This window comes from Kogia breviceps, chromosome 7 (assembly GCF_026419965.1).
Source record: "Kogia breviceps isolate mKogBre1 chromosome 7, mKogBre1 haplotype 1, whole genome shotgun sequence".
NCBI classification, from domain to species: domain Eukaryota; kingdom Metazoa; phylum Chordata; class Mammalia; order Artiodactyla; family Physeteridae; genus Kogia; species Kogia breviceps.
In genome coordinates this window covers 73,979,103-73,993,353 of record NC_081316.1, presented here as the reverse complement: position 1 = coordinate 73,993,353, position 14,251 = coordinate 73,979,103, and the positions used below count along the sequence as shown (strand labels likewise).

The window sequence follows — 14,251 nt, the reverse complement described above, 5'->3', positions numbered from 1 at the left end:
TATGTATAACTGATTCACTTTGTTGTAAAGGAGAAACTAACACACTATTGTAAAACAGTTATACTCAAATAAAGATGTTAAAAAAAAAACAAAGAACAGCAGTTTTTAATTTGATGAAGTCAAATTAATTAATTTTTTAAATAATTTGAATTAGATTTAAGCAATCTTTCTAAACGCAAAGTTACTAAGACTTTCTCCTATGTTTTCTCTCAGAAGTTTTACAGTTTTTAGCTTTTGGGCTTAAGTCTATAATCCAATTCTAATTAATTTCTTATAGTAAATAAAAGTCAGAGTTTTTTGCCCATAGATATCCAATTGTTAAAGCACCACTTGTTAAAAAGTCTCTTCTTCTCCCATTGTGTTACAATGTCATCTTTACAGATAATCAGTTGACTATATACTTGTGGGTTTACCTCTGTACTCTCTACTCTGTTCCATTGATCTGTGTGTTTATCCTTATACTCTCTTGATTACTAGAGATTTAGAGTAAGTCTTGCAAACAGGTAGTGGGAGTCCTCAAATTTTGTTCTTAAAAGTTATTTTGGGCTTCCCTGGTGGCGCAGTGGTTGAGAGTCCGCCTGCCGATGCAGGGGACACGGGTTCGTGCCCTGATCCGGGGGGATCCCACGTGCCGCGGAGCGGCTGGGCCCGTGAGCCATGGCCGCTGGGCCTGGGCGTCCGGAGCCTGTGCTCCGCAGCAGGAGAGGCCACAACAGTGAGAGGCCCGCATACCGCAAAAAAAAAAAAAAAAAAAAAAAAAAAAAAAAGTTATTTTGGCTATTCTAGGTCTTTTGTGTTTCCATAAATATTTTAAATTTAGCTAGTCAATTTCTCCCAAATAAGCCTGCTGGAATTTTGATTGGGATTGTTTTTAGTCTCTAAATAATTTGGGAAAAATTGATACCTACTGAGTCTTTCAGTCCATGGAGATGGAATATCTCTTAATTTATTTAGGTTTTCTTAGTTTCCAGTGTATAGTTCCTGTGCATATTTTGTTAAATGTATCCCTTAAGAATTTCACAGTTTGTTGTTGTTACTACTGTAAATGGAGTGGCTTTCTTAATTTTGATTTTCAGTTGCTCATTGTTAATATGTAGAAACGCAATTGGCTTTTTCTGTTGTCCTTGCTACAATCACTTATTATTCTAGTAGCTTTTTTGTGAGATTTTCTACACAGATAATCACGTTGTCTGAAAATAAAGATGGTTTGACATCCTCCTTTCTAGTTTGTACACCTTTTATGTAATTTTCTTGTACTGCCTGGGACCTCCTATACAGTGCTAAATAGAAGTGGTAATAAATAGATCATTATCTTTTTAACCCAGTATCAGAAGGCTTATCTTTCTATTTGCTGTAGATTATTTTTATAGGCCCTCTTTTTATTGGTTATAACATTATGCGCTTAACATGTACAGCATTATATTTTGACTCCCATATACACTACTGTGTGCTCACAACCAAAGTTTTAGTTCCCATCCATCACCATACAGTTGACCCTCTTTACCCATTTTTCCCTCTGGTACCCTCTTCCCTCTGGTAACCATTACTCTGTTCTCTGTATCCACATGTTTGTTTTTATTTGGTTTGATTTGATTTGTTCGTTTATTTATTTATTTTTGTGTTCCTCATATAAGTGAACTCATATGTATTTGTCTTTCTCCATCTTATTTCACTTAGCATAAAATCCTCAAGGTCCATCCATGTTGTCACAAATGGCAAGATGTCATCCTTTTTTATGGCTGAGTAGTATTCTCTCCTATACCACATCTCTATGAACGTAGCATAGTGATGAACGTAGCATAGTGTGTATATCTTTTGAAATTAGTGTTTTGTGCTCTTTGGATAAATACCCAGAAGTGGAATAACTGGATCATATGGTAGATATAGTCTTAATTTTTTGAGGAACCTTCACATTGTTTTCTACTGTGGCTGCACCAATTTATATTCCCACCAGCAGTATATGAGGGTTCCTTTTGTTAGATATGTAACTACTCAGATTTTCTATTTCTTCTTATGTCAGTTTTGTAAGTTGTGTTTTTCAATAAATTTGTCCATTTAATCTAAATTTTCAAATTTATTGTCATAAAATGGTTTATGGTTACTAGCTTCCTTTAGTACTCTGTAGGACTTTTTATCCCCAGTATTGGTAGGTGTGTTTTCTGTCTCTATTTTCTCAATCATTCTTCATGGAGGTTATCAATTTTATTCATCTTTTTAAAAAAGAAAATTTTTGCTTTGTTAATTTTCTATTTTATTTCTGCTTTGTCTTTATTGTCTTTCATAATCTGTTCTTATCTTGAGTATTTTCTTCCTTTTTGGTTTCCTTAGGTTCATTTGGTGGTTCTTTTTCTAGTTTCTTGAAGTAGATCTTAGAGCATCAATTCTCAACTTTTCTCTTTTGCATAATGTATACATTTAAAGCTCTAAATTCCCTTCTAATCATCACTTTAGCTGCATTCTAGTCATTTTGTTATACCATATTTTTTATCATCAGTTAATTTAAATTTATTTTTATTTCTTCTTTAATCTATAGGTTGTTAGAAAGTATTGCTTAAGTTCTAATCATTTAGAAGTGTTCTACTTATATTTTTTATTAATTGATTTCTAGCTTAACCTCACTGTTGTCAGAAGACATACTATGTATGACTTCAGTCCTTTGAAATTTGTTGATACTTGCTTTATGGCTTGGCATATCACCAATCTAGTGAATGTTCCATGTACTCTGAAAAAAATTTATATTCGTAGTTATTGGGGATGTTGTTTTATAGCAGTCAATTAGGTCAAATGTATTAGTAGTGTTTGCTCAAATCTTCTATATCCTTACAGGTTGTCACCTGTACTTCTAACCAACTGGTTATAAGTAGAGGTTCCCCCAGTTCCTTCCTTGGATTCAATAATTTGCTAGTCTGGTGTAGAACTCAGGGAAACACTTACTTACACTTACTAGTTTATTATAATGGATATGATAAAGGATACAGATGAATAGCCTGATGAAGAAATACATAGGGTGAAGTCTGAAAGGGTCCCAAGCACAGGAGCTTCTGTCCCCATGGAGCTGGGGTGCAACACCCTCCCAGCACATGGATGTGTTCACTAGTCTGGGAGCTCTCTAAACCCTGTACTTTAAGGATTTTTATGGAGGCTTCATCACATAGGTATGATCGATTATTAACTCATTTTCCAGCCCCTCTCCCCTCTTCAGAGGGTGGAGGGGTAGGGATGATAGTTCAAGCTTCTAATCATGCCTTGGTCTTTCTAGTGACCAGTCCCCATCCACAAGCCCACCAAGAGCCACCTCATTAGAACAAAAGATATTCCTATCACCTTGGAAATTCCAAGGGTTTTAGGACCTTTTTGTCAGGAGTTGGGGTCAAAGATCAAATATTAGCAGAAGCCAAGGGCAGAGACCAATACAGAAAGTCCGTGATTTACACTGGTTCAATTTGCAATTTTTTGACTTTATGGTAATGCAAAAGCAGTATGCTTTCATTAGAAACCATACTTCACATTTTGAATTTTGATCTTTTTCCAGGCAAGCAATATGTGGTACCACACTCTCCAGAGAGCCACAGCTCACAGTCAGCCAGGAGACCTGGCTGGTAAATAACCGATACACTTACAGCCTGTACTCTGTACTCAAACAACCATTCTGTTTTTCACTTTCAGTGTAGTATTCAATAATCTATCAATACATGAGCTAGTCTACCCTTTGTTATAAATTAGGCTTTGTTTTAGATAATTTTTTCCAACTCTAGGCAATGTAAGTGTCCTGAGCACATTTAGGCATGCTAGGCTAAGTTAAAACATTTAGTAAGTTAGGTGTATTAAATGAGTTTTCAACTTACAATATTTTCAATTAGGATGGGTTTATCGGGATGTAACCCCATTGTAAGCTGAGGAAGATCTGTAGGTATATTTCTTATTATTTTACACTATCTTAAATTAAACAGTCAATTGTCTTTTAAAGAAATTAAGAACCACAAAGAAAAATTATTTTATATTTACCATTTCTGAACCTCTTCATTCCATCTGGTATATTCCTTCTGCTACAGAACTTTTAAAAACGTTTTTATATCCATGTCAACTAACAACAAATTATCCTAACTTCTTTCTCCTAAAAAAAAAAAACCAATAAAACAAAAAAACCAAAAACCTTTATTTTTGCTTCATTTTTTTTAAAAAAACAAGGCAGGTAAGGAGAATTACTTTTTAATATTTATTTATTTATTTATTATTTTATTTATTTATTTTGTCTGTGCTGGGTCTTAGTTGCTGCACATGGGATCTTCATTGAGGCATGCAGATTTCTTAGTTGTGGCCTTCGAACTCTTAGTTGCGGTGTGCATGCGGGATCTAGTTCCCCAACCAGGGATCAAACCTGGGTCCCCTGCATTGGGAGTGTGGAGTCTTACCCACTGGACCACCAGGGAAGCCCCTTTTGCTTCATTTTGAATGGGTCGTTTCACTGGACATAGAATCATAAGTTGACAGATTTTTTTGTTCTTTCAACATTTTAATGATGTTCTATTGTCTCTTGGCATATTTAGGTTCTGACAAGATGTCCATGGACATTCTTATCTTTGTTTCTCTGTATGGAATGTATCATTTTTCTCTGTCTGCTTTTAAGATTTTATCTGTATCTCTGGTTTTCGGCAATTTCATCATCATGAGGCTTGCTATGATTTTCTTTGTGTTTAACCCTGCTTGTGGGTTTTTGAGCTTCTTGAAGCTGTGGACTTACAATTTTCATTAAATTTGCATGATTTTCAGCAATATTATGTCAACTACATTTTCTGTTCCTGTCATTCTCCCTCTGTCTCCTGGTACTCCAATCACATGTATTTTAGACCACTTGATATTGTCTCACGGGTCATTGAGGTTCTATTCATTTTTTTCAGTCTCTATTTCTCTTTGTTTCATTTTAGATAGTTTTTATTTTATTGCTATTATTTAATTTCACTGAATATTTTCCTCTGCAGTATTTAGTCTGTTGTTAAAGTGATCCAGTGAAATTTTCATTTCAGATTTTGTAGTTTTCATCTTCATAGGTTCCATTTGGTTCTTTTAAAAATATTTATTGTTTCTGTCCTTATTCTGTTCATGTTTTCTTTTTAAATTCTTAAGCACATTTAGAATAACTCTTTTTAAATCTTTGTCTGCTAATTTCATCTTTTCTGAGTCTGCTTTTATAGATTGATTTTTCTCTTGATTATCAGACTCATTGTCCTGCTTTTTTGTATATCTAGTAACTGTTTACTGGCTGCTAGATTTTGTAAATATTACATTTTAGAGTGTCTAGATTTTGTTTCCTCATTTAAACAATGTTATATAGGCATTAAAGAATGTTTGGCAGGCAGTAGAGTAACTCGCAGATCAATTTGTTTCTTACAAGGCTGGTTTTTAAGCTTATTCAGTTATGTCTATAACGAACTTTACTCTAGAACTAATATATATCCCTGTTACTCAACTGCGACTCTTCTGTCATCTCCACTCTAATGCCCCCAACATTTGCTCTACCCTATTTGGGTAAAACTTGAACATCTTCCAGTCTTGTGAAAGCTTTAGAGATTATTTACCCTATAACTTTGCAGCAGTTGTTGTCCCAACCTCATGCAATTTCTCTCTATGCATCTATAGTTTATCATTAAGCAGTAGACTCAAGTTGACTTTTATGCTTATTTCTGAAGTCGGTTTTCTGCATAGCTCCTTCCTCTCAAGTACTCTTCCCCACATATTCCAACTGCCTCAGCCCACTCAAACGGTGACCTTTGTCTTCTCAACTCAGTGAATCTGCTATGCTCCGTTTAGGTTCCTCCTACCTGCACTGTGTTCTGGAAAGTGCCTGTAGGCAGAAAGCTACTGTGATTGTAGGGCTTACCTCATGTAAGCTCTGTTCCCGCCTTTATCACAGTTCTGTACTGCCTCTTGTCCAGTGTCTGGAAACAGCTGCTTCATATATTTCATCCTGACTTCTAGTGCTTTGTGGTGGGAGATCAATCCCAGAATCAGTCACTCCATTATAGCCAGAGTAGAACAGTGCTGCAAATTTTTTAAGCTTGCAAATGAAAAGAAAACTAGAATGAATGGTTCTATGATGCAAGAGAGTAAAGGGGAAGAGATTCAGGGGTAACTATTTAACTTTATATAACTTTGCCAGAAGTTTAAGAAATGCATTATATCTGAGAACATTTTCTCCTCAATTTCAAAATTAAATTCAGTGGAAATATTAAATTTATTTTTGACAGTTAGAAAAAATTTCAAATTTAGGTTATTATACTTCCTCCATAAAATGACGGTTGATTAGGCAGTTTTACTAATATTGCAGTATTGTTCATTGGGATCACTGATGATGATGAAGGAATGGCTGCTGCTTCATTGTCTGGGAGAGGCAGCTGATGATGATGATGACATTTATTTAAGCACCTGCAATGAACCAGGCACTGTGTTAGGCTCTTTATATTGATCATGCTTACTCTTCTACAAAGGTTCTGCAAGTTAGACGTCATGATCCCCAGAAACTCAGGAGGTGAAGTTAGTTCCTCAAGCTCACACACTAAGAAGGGAATACTCAGTGACTAAAGTACTCAGTGGTGATTTAGTGGCTGGGAGTGGGAAACAGTCTCAGCTCCCCACTAACAATGCCTCCACCGTTATTATGCAGCTCCTGATTTCCTCTTCACCTGAGTGTTCCCATCTGGCAAATTAAAGTGGAAAACAGTTAACTGTCTCTCCAGAGAGGCTGTGTTATTATATAGATGTTTTGCATTATTTTGCTTTGAATAACAGCATATGTAAATGTGTTCCTGGAGGTTAAAATTACCCTTAATTTTTAAAACTTGCCCTCTCCCACTGGGGTGAGTAGTTGAAAATTACGGGGAAGAAAAGGCAGGCTGGAGAGAATGTTAGTCAGCTTGGAATTGCCTCTCCTCCTCCCTCCCCACCCAAAACATATTTCTCTTTAGATAGAAGCTGACGTGGCAGAGTAAAGATTAGTAAATCTCCTATCATGGAGTCCTAGCTGGTTCTGATATCCAGTGTTCAGGGTGCGTTAATCCAGATATTAATCATTAACTCTGCATCAGGTTGATGTGTAGGGGCAGATGTTCTTGCTGAGAAGAATAAAAGTCTCCTGTGGCACCTGGAACACTTTATCACACGTGGTCCCCAGTCAGATCACAAAGAGATCAGAGCAAACACAGGCACTTTGCTGCCTCTAACCATCTACCTCTTGTTCAGGGGTTGGCATCTCCTCTCGACTTCAGCTCTCCCGTGGGCCCTGAATTGTTGAGCCCTCCCTATCTTAAACCGCCTTTCCTGGCATTTGAATCATCACTTCGATGATGTGATAATATCTGCAAGTTGGGAAAATAAAATTGGCATTTGTTTAGCCATAATTAATGAAATATTTATGTTGCATGAGACTATGTGATAAAACCTTAGGCTTAGAGTCCTTTTGCTTCTGATTACATTTGGGATTTTTTTTTTCTATGACCAGACATTCTGACGCCAGCCCTTTTACACTGAGCAGATGTCATGTAGTAAAAATGGGTGCCAGATGCTGTGAGCCGCAGAAGGGCGATTTGTTTAAGAGCTGGCTCCGACTTTTTTGCATTCAATTACTCTGCAGAACGAACCTTACACAAGCATTTAGGTAACTCAGCTAACTTCAGACATGAATTTTAATAATAGATTTCATCTCTGAATGCATTCCTAGCAACACACCATATAAATGGTGTTTAAGGAATTAATTGATTTCTGCATAATACCTTTTTTTTTTCACATGAAAAGAGAGCTGCAAAGCTCTTGGCAGAGACCCAGAAATGTAATTAACGTAGAGGGCCAAGTTTTCAGTTGCCCTTAGGTGCTGCTGCCTCACGCTCATGGCAGGTGCAGCGAGGGGAGGGCAGGGAGGAAGAGAATGGGGATATAGCAGGGAAAAAGGAGAGGTGGCTTTGGGTCATGACGCAGGAGAAGAAGCTAGGAGTTCAGTGAGTTCTTCTGTTCCCATTTCAGGTCCCAAGCATGTCCCCATCAGAGGGCAGGTGACAGGGACTGCCTCTTCCACCTCTTCCACCACCACCTCCTCTGCAGATGAAGAATTCGAGCCTCAGCCTTCCTTGCGGTCAAAGGTAACAACACTTGGCAAACCAAAGTGGGCCTTGGCTTGTGGGGGCCGTTTACCATCCAGATTTCAGACCCAGTGTGGGCTCCAGCTGCAGCAGTTTCATTAGGAGGATCACGTTTCATTGCATCTGACAGCAACCGCTCTTTTTACCTGGAACACCCTAAGAATTACCTTTTTATATATATTTTTTAACTTTTAGGACCTTGCCTTTCTCAGAGATTTCAAAGTGGGAAGGGGGAAAAAACAGACATATTTACTTGAAACCACTTGGTGACTGCAGCTCTTAAAGTGGTGATCCAACAAGCAAACCATCGAAAAAATTAAAACAAGCAGATGTGTATTTCCCTAGGGGTAGCACAGCTTCATTTAAGAAGCACTAGAGGCAGATTGCATGGAAAACGTTATGTTTATTCTAATCAGAAATACGAAATGAACCATGCAGTTGCATCTAGGCTCTGAGGATCCCCGCTGACTAGCCGTGTGCTGGCGGGGGGATGGCAGTTCTTCTCTTTGCTTAATGAACATTAATTTCTGGAGAACCCTTTAAATAATTCCCATACCCATGGATTAAAAAACACAAACGTCATTTCATGTCTTTAAATGTGTCTGTATGTTACATACACGGAGACACGCATCCCATGACCAAATCCCACTATTGTTTTCTTTATCCTCTGGGGCTGGAAGAGCTGAATGGCTGGACATCATATGCTTCCTGGGCGGACAGAAGCAGTTCACTGCTCTGGCAGTGTTTATTTTTTGGAGCAGTAAGGATCTGCGGAGAAAGAGAGAGAACCAAATTTATTTACTTAAACTCAACTTATCCATATCTAGCGCTGGGAGCTTTGGCATCATCTCAAGTTATCCAGGGGTTCCAACTCCCCACGGCCCACCTTGGAGCAAGTCAGGAGGGAGCTGGGACATGGTGGGGAGAGAGAGAATGAGAACAAGAGAATACGTAGAGATTTCTGATTTCTAACCGTGGGTGTCCATGATTAGTAAGACACTCAGTACCAACGAATTCTATGTGTCGTGTTGATTTCTGGGATTTCCTTACAGGCCCTCTCAGCCCCTTGAGTAGCCCTGAGTTAATTCTGTATTCAAATGAGGCAGAAGCCCCAGCATCAGCCATTCTTCCACTCATGGGGACCAAAAGAATGGAGTGGCTGAAAGCCATCGAAATGGCAAGACCACGATAACTAGGGCAAGCCTTGCAAATAGCTCCTTGTCCTCCTGCTGGACCGGAACAGAGCCAGTCGTCTCATAAGCCTGCAGTGTGGTAAACCTTGCCCGCTTCACCTGGCTTCCAACACGGCCCACTCTTCAGGCAGGGAAGCTGGCAAAAAGGTTCCTTTTTATGACTTCCCAAGGGCTCACACTGAAGGAACGAGGGAAGTGTTTTCCCTTCTAGTTTCTTTATCTCTTCTGCCCCATACAGGTGTGTCCCCAGCCACATGGCACAGAGCCCACGGCAGCTCAAGTGAACCTTTGCAAAGGAAACTGGAGACAGGATATGCAGCCTCGCCTCTTTGCTTTTGCCCCTCCCCTCAAGTTAATGCCTGGATCTCAGAGAAGGGGGACAGGCAGCTTGCCTTCAGTCCTGCCAGATTTCTCCCTTTCTCTGTCCTTCATCTTTTTCCTCCTTAGCCCTTAGACGTTTTCCTTTCTTCTCTGCATCGTCATCACCATTACTGAGACTGTGAGAACCGTGCCTGGTGCAATGTAAGGCTATATGAGCGTTTGTTAATAAATCATCCTTCTTTTTTTCTATGTCCACATCTTTTAATAAAAGGCAGTAAAGGACTTTCTTTCCCTGTCTAGGTTCTGCTTTGCTGACTCTTGATAAAGCAGTTGGGGTTTGGCAGCTTTGCTGCTGCGAAGTGCTAAGACAGCGCAATGCTGTCAAGGCATCCCTCGCTGACATTGTTTGAATGGTCTTAATTTAGGGGGAAAGTTTGATATTTCTCTAAAGCAGAGGTCCTTGATGCATCGGCACCGAATCTGGCACAGGAAAGGCAGAATAAACTAGATAGAAATGTGGACACTGGATTCAGGTTACCTGGCCTTAGCTCCTGGCTCTACCAATTCCTAATTGTGCCATCTTGGGCAAGTTATTGAACTTCTCTGAGCTTTGATTTCCTTATCTGTGAAATAAGTGTAATTTGTGGAATAAATAAAATGATGCATGTGAAGTAATCAGTACAGTGTCTGGCACACAGCACTCAAAAAATGCTGGCAATTATTATATAGATTAGAATAGTGGAAGCTCAAGAGATATTTGTTAAATACCACCACACCCTTCCCCACCCAGCCTTCCCAGAAGGGTCCTGGCTGCTTAAAGGAGGGGTTCCCTCACCCAAATGGCCTGGAACCTCTGCAGTGGTTGACAGTCAATCTGCAAGTCGTCCTCTAGCAATAGAGATGTGATATCGAATAAGTTTGAGTTCTGAGAGCCAAAATTTCCTTCCAAGGATGAAAGAAAAGATGAAGATATTTAGGATTCTACATCCTACAGAGGATTTTAGAAACACCAAGTTTCGTCATTGAGCTAAATGTTTTCACCAATGATCTGTAAACATTCTGAACCCTGAAAGCTGGATGCTTTCCTAAGGAGAGTGCTGCAATGGGTGGCAGAATGACAAGGATCCATAAAGCCCTGGAAAGGCACTTGCTTTTAAGGTAAAATCTCTGACCTCTATTATGGACCCGGGGTCAGGCCTGTTAGGTCCTTTCCCCACTTGTGCATTTATAGTCCCTTTAATGGGCAACCATTCAGCTCAACCAGAGCTACTGAATGCCCAGGCACCAGGCTAGATGTAACAAGTTTCTAATTCCATATTTATTTCTGCCAGCATTAGAAAGAAGTCTCTCGCATGTCCTCATTCTCATCCTGATATAGAAAATTGATGTGTATGCTCTGAGAAGGCAAACATAATAAAACTGGCCCAAGCTGGACATTTATTTTGTATATGGAGGATGTATACATGCTACATACATACACACACATATATGAAAAATAGTAGATTTTAGTAAGAAATTTTAATCATGCTGATTTGTGTAATAATCATACTGGTAATGGTAAAAATCATAGTATTTCCTGAATATCTATCTATCCCATATCTTTAAAAAGTATTCTTCAAAGGACTTGACCCACCTTATCCCATTTCATCCTTATCACATCCCTACAAGGTAGTCATGAAATCATTCTCATCACTCTGAAGAGGACGCTGAAGTTCAGAAAGTTGTATGACATACCGAAGCTCACACAGCTCAGGTGGGGTTTGAATGCCAGCTTTGCCTGGCTCCTGGCCCCAGTGCTCAAACGTTATTCTCTGCTGCTTCTCCAATCAGAAGAGTCTCCTGAAATTTCCAATATGTGGAGCTGGCCACACCGCTACTTCTCCTTTCTCTGCTGTCTAAAACCTGGAAGAGACACCATCAAGATCTGGACAGCTACTTTAAATGCCTCAGTTTTGAATGTTCTGTATTCTACTAGCCCAGGCACACAGAGAGCCCCGTGGTATTAATGACGTTATTTGTACAAGCAACGTGAAGTAGGGAAGGCAATCTTATGCCTAGATACAGAACGTTTCCATCACTGCAGAAAGTTCTGTTGACATTGTTGTTCTAGAAGCTAAGCAGTGGTTTGGTTGGAGAGGGCAGAGTCTGTGACAGTATTCTGTAAATTTCAATTTCATTTTTCAAGACTTATTTTTTTCTTCTTGGTTTTTGTAGGAGAGGAAGACACTAAGAAGAAGAAGGAAGCTAGAAAAAGCAACAAAACAATTGGTTAAGCAAGAAGAATTGAAAAGACTTCATAAAGCTCAGGTCAGAAAACAAACTTGAGCCGAGCGAGTGGGTCTGCAATCCTGGGGACCTGGACGTGGAGGCCTTTGGAAATCTGTCTGCACTGGGGAAAGATAGGTCTCTCTTCTCTAAGCAGCCGGGCTTGTGGCTATTCTAAAGGCTCTGACTCAATCCCTCGTGGGACTCTGGGGCCTGGAGGGCCCAGGTGTTGAGCTGGCCCACCCCCAGCTGCCTTTCCATCTGCAGACTCGTGTCCTGCAAAGTGAGCTGGGACAGCAGCCAACACACGGCCTTGGGAACAATCCCAGGCCCTTAGTGTCACACACCAGTGGCCTTAGTTTTATCCTCTGTGAGGACACAACCTTCCCCGGACTTTCTGACAGTGTCTTTGCTGAGCTGACAACTGCTGGGGCTGTCTCTATTCCAAGGTTAGTTGAACACACAAGCATCTAGCATTCTGCTACAGATTTCCTGGCCTGATTGTTTACTCCAAACATTTCTGTCCAAGTTGATCTGCCCACCCTGCAAAATGAAGCAGAAAGTCAAGGCACACCCCCTCTCCCTGAGGACCCCAAACCTAGCCTTGAGGGACAGTTGGGTTTTAGGACAGAAACACTTAAAATGACCACTCATGTTAATGCAGTGTACCCTACATCCCTTCTTCCAGTTGTTCGCTTTATCAGGCCGGGTAGTCCTGTAATTTGTTTCTGACAAAAGCAGGAAGTCACTTACTCCAGCCTCCTTTACTCTTCTCAGTGACTGACTTGGGAGCCACCCCCTTCACCTAGTGGATGGGAAAAATTCCCATAAATTCCTCTGTCCTTTCTCAACTTCTGAAACAGGCTTTCTTGAAACATTTCAACTTTTCCTTCTGAGAACATGAGAAGTCTTTATGAAATGGATTGGCCAACTCAGCGATTTCCCCTCCTTCGATTTTTACTCCAGACAGTAGGCAGTGACAACAGAAGAATTGCGATGGCCTTTTGAGGCCTAATCTGCTAGCACCCATACCAGTCCTGTATAATCTTTGAGATTTTCATCCTTAGTTTCTAAAGAATGACCACCATATCAATCAGCTTGAGCTGCCATAATGACATACCACAGACTGGGTGGCTTAAACCACAGAAATTTATTCTTTCACAGTCCTGGAGGCTGGAAGTCCAAGATCAAGGCGCCTGCAGGATTGGTTTCTGGTGAGGACTCTCTTCCTGGCTTGTAGACAGCTGCGTTCTTGCTGTGTCTTCACATGACCTTTTTTTCTGTGTGCATTCAGAGAAAGAGAGAGAGAGAATTTTGGTATCTTTTCCTTTTCTTATAAGGACACTCACTAGTCCTGTTGGATTAGGGCCCACTGGTATGACCTCACTTAACCTTATTTACCTCCTTAAGGGCCCTATCTCCAAACATAGTCTCTTTAGGGATTAGGATATCAACATATGAATTTGGCGGGGGTGGGGGACACTTCTCAGTCCATAGCAATTATAGAGCCATAATTGCAAAGTAATCAGTAATGAAGTCATTTAAATGTTTCCCTTCCTTTAGCAATTCTACACCGTGCCAGCAAGAGACAGATCTATAAAGATATAATTCTCTTTAAAAGAGAGACAGAGAGGAAGAGGGCATAAAATTACAAGTAGTTTTAGATAGAATTCCCATCTATTTCAGATTTTATGTTCGGGGCTTAAACACTCTCAGCTGAGACAAGAAGCCAGGTGGCTGCTCCGTCCCCACCCCTCCCCACTGCTACCCTTGCTTGGGCCTCTTCACCTGTTGCAGATGCCTCAGCGATTGTACTTTGAATCCAGGGGAGACTTAGAACGATGTGGAGTTAAGGAGGAAGAGGAGTGAGACAGAGCTAGAGGAAGGTAGGAAAGGAAGAACACACACGTTCTACCTGCCCAGACAGCTGCCACTTCCTTGAACACACCTGGTCTGCCAGGTGCAAAGTCTGTTCTGTCAAGAGATGTGCCTTTTGGCAGCGTGTGTTTGAAAGCAGAGAAAATGGACGGGGATGGACAGAATGTACAGAGGAAAGGTTTTCCCTTCATTTTCCTTCCTGATATACAGGCAAGAAATAGCTGGTAGGGAAAATAAACATGTAAAGGCAAACACAGTCATGATCCCAAGCCTTGCTAGGTGCCTTGATGGTTAGGTTAAGGTTATAGAGAGGGTGCCTTAATGGGATAAACATTTCTGTCTTGTCTTAATAAACTGCTAGTAATAAGCCACAGAGCACTTCCACAGACAATAAAGAGCCCCCGTGGTGCAGTGAAAGAATAGGTTGCCAATTTGTAGCTGAGGACAGGAGCAGGACAAACCAAG

The 14,251-nt window shown here is 40.2% G+C and overlaps 1 protein-coding gene across 3 annotated transcripts in view; it reads left to right on the top strand.

Annotated features, from left to right (window-relative positions):
* Positions 1–14,251, top strand: part of MICAL2 (microtubule associated monooxygenase, calponin and LIM domain containing 2) — a 441,027-nt gene that overhangs the window by 179,702 nt on the left and 247,074 nt on the right. Inside the window, exons 32-33 of one of the 3 annotated variants that reach the window (XM_059067905.2) lie at positions 8,014–8,129; positions 11,858–11,950. The exons of the other annotated variants lie outside the window; for them this stretch is intronic. Of the exons in view, the coding sequence (XP_058923888.1) occupies positions 8,014–8,129; positions 11,858–11,950 (209 nt within the window). The remainder of the gene's footprint in view (positions 1–8,013; positions 8,130–11,857; positions 11,951–14,251) is intronic. 3 annotated transcript variants of the gene reach the window in all.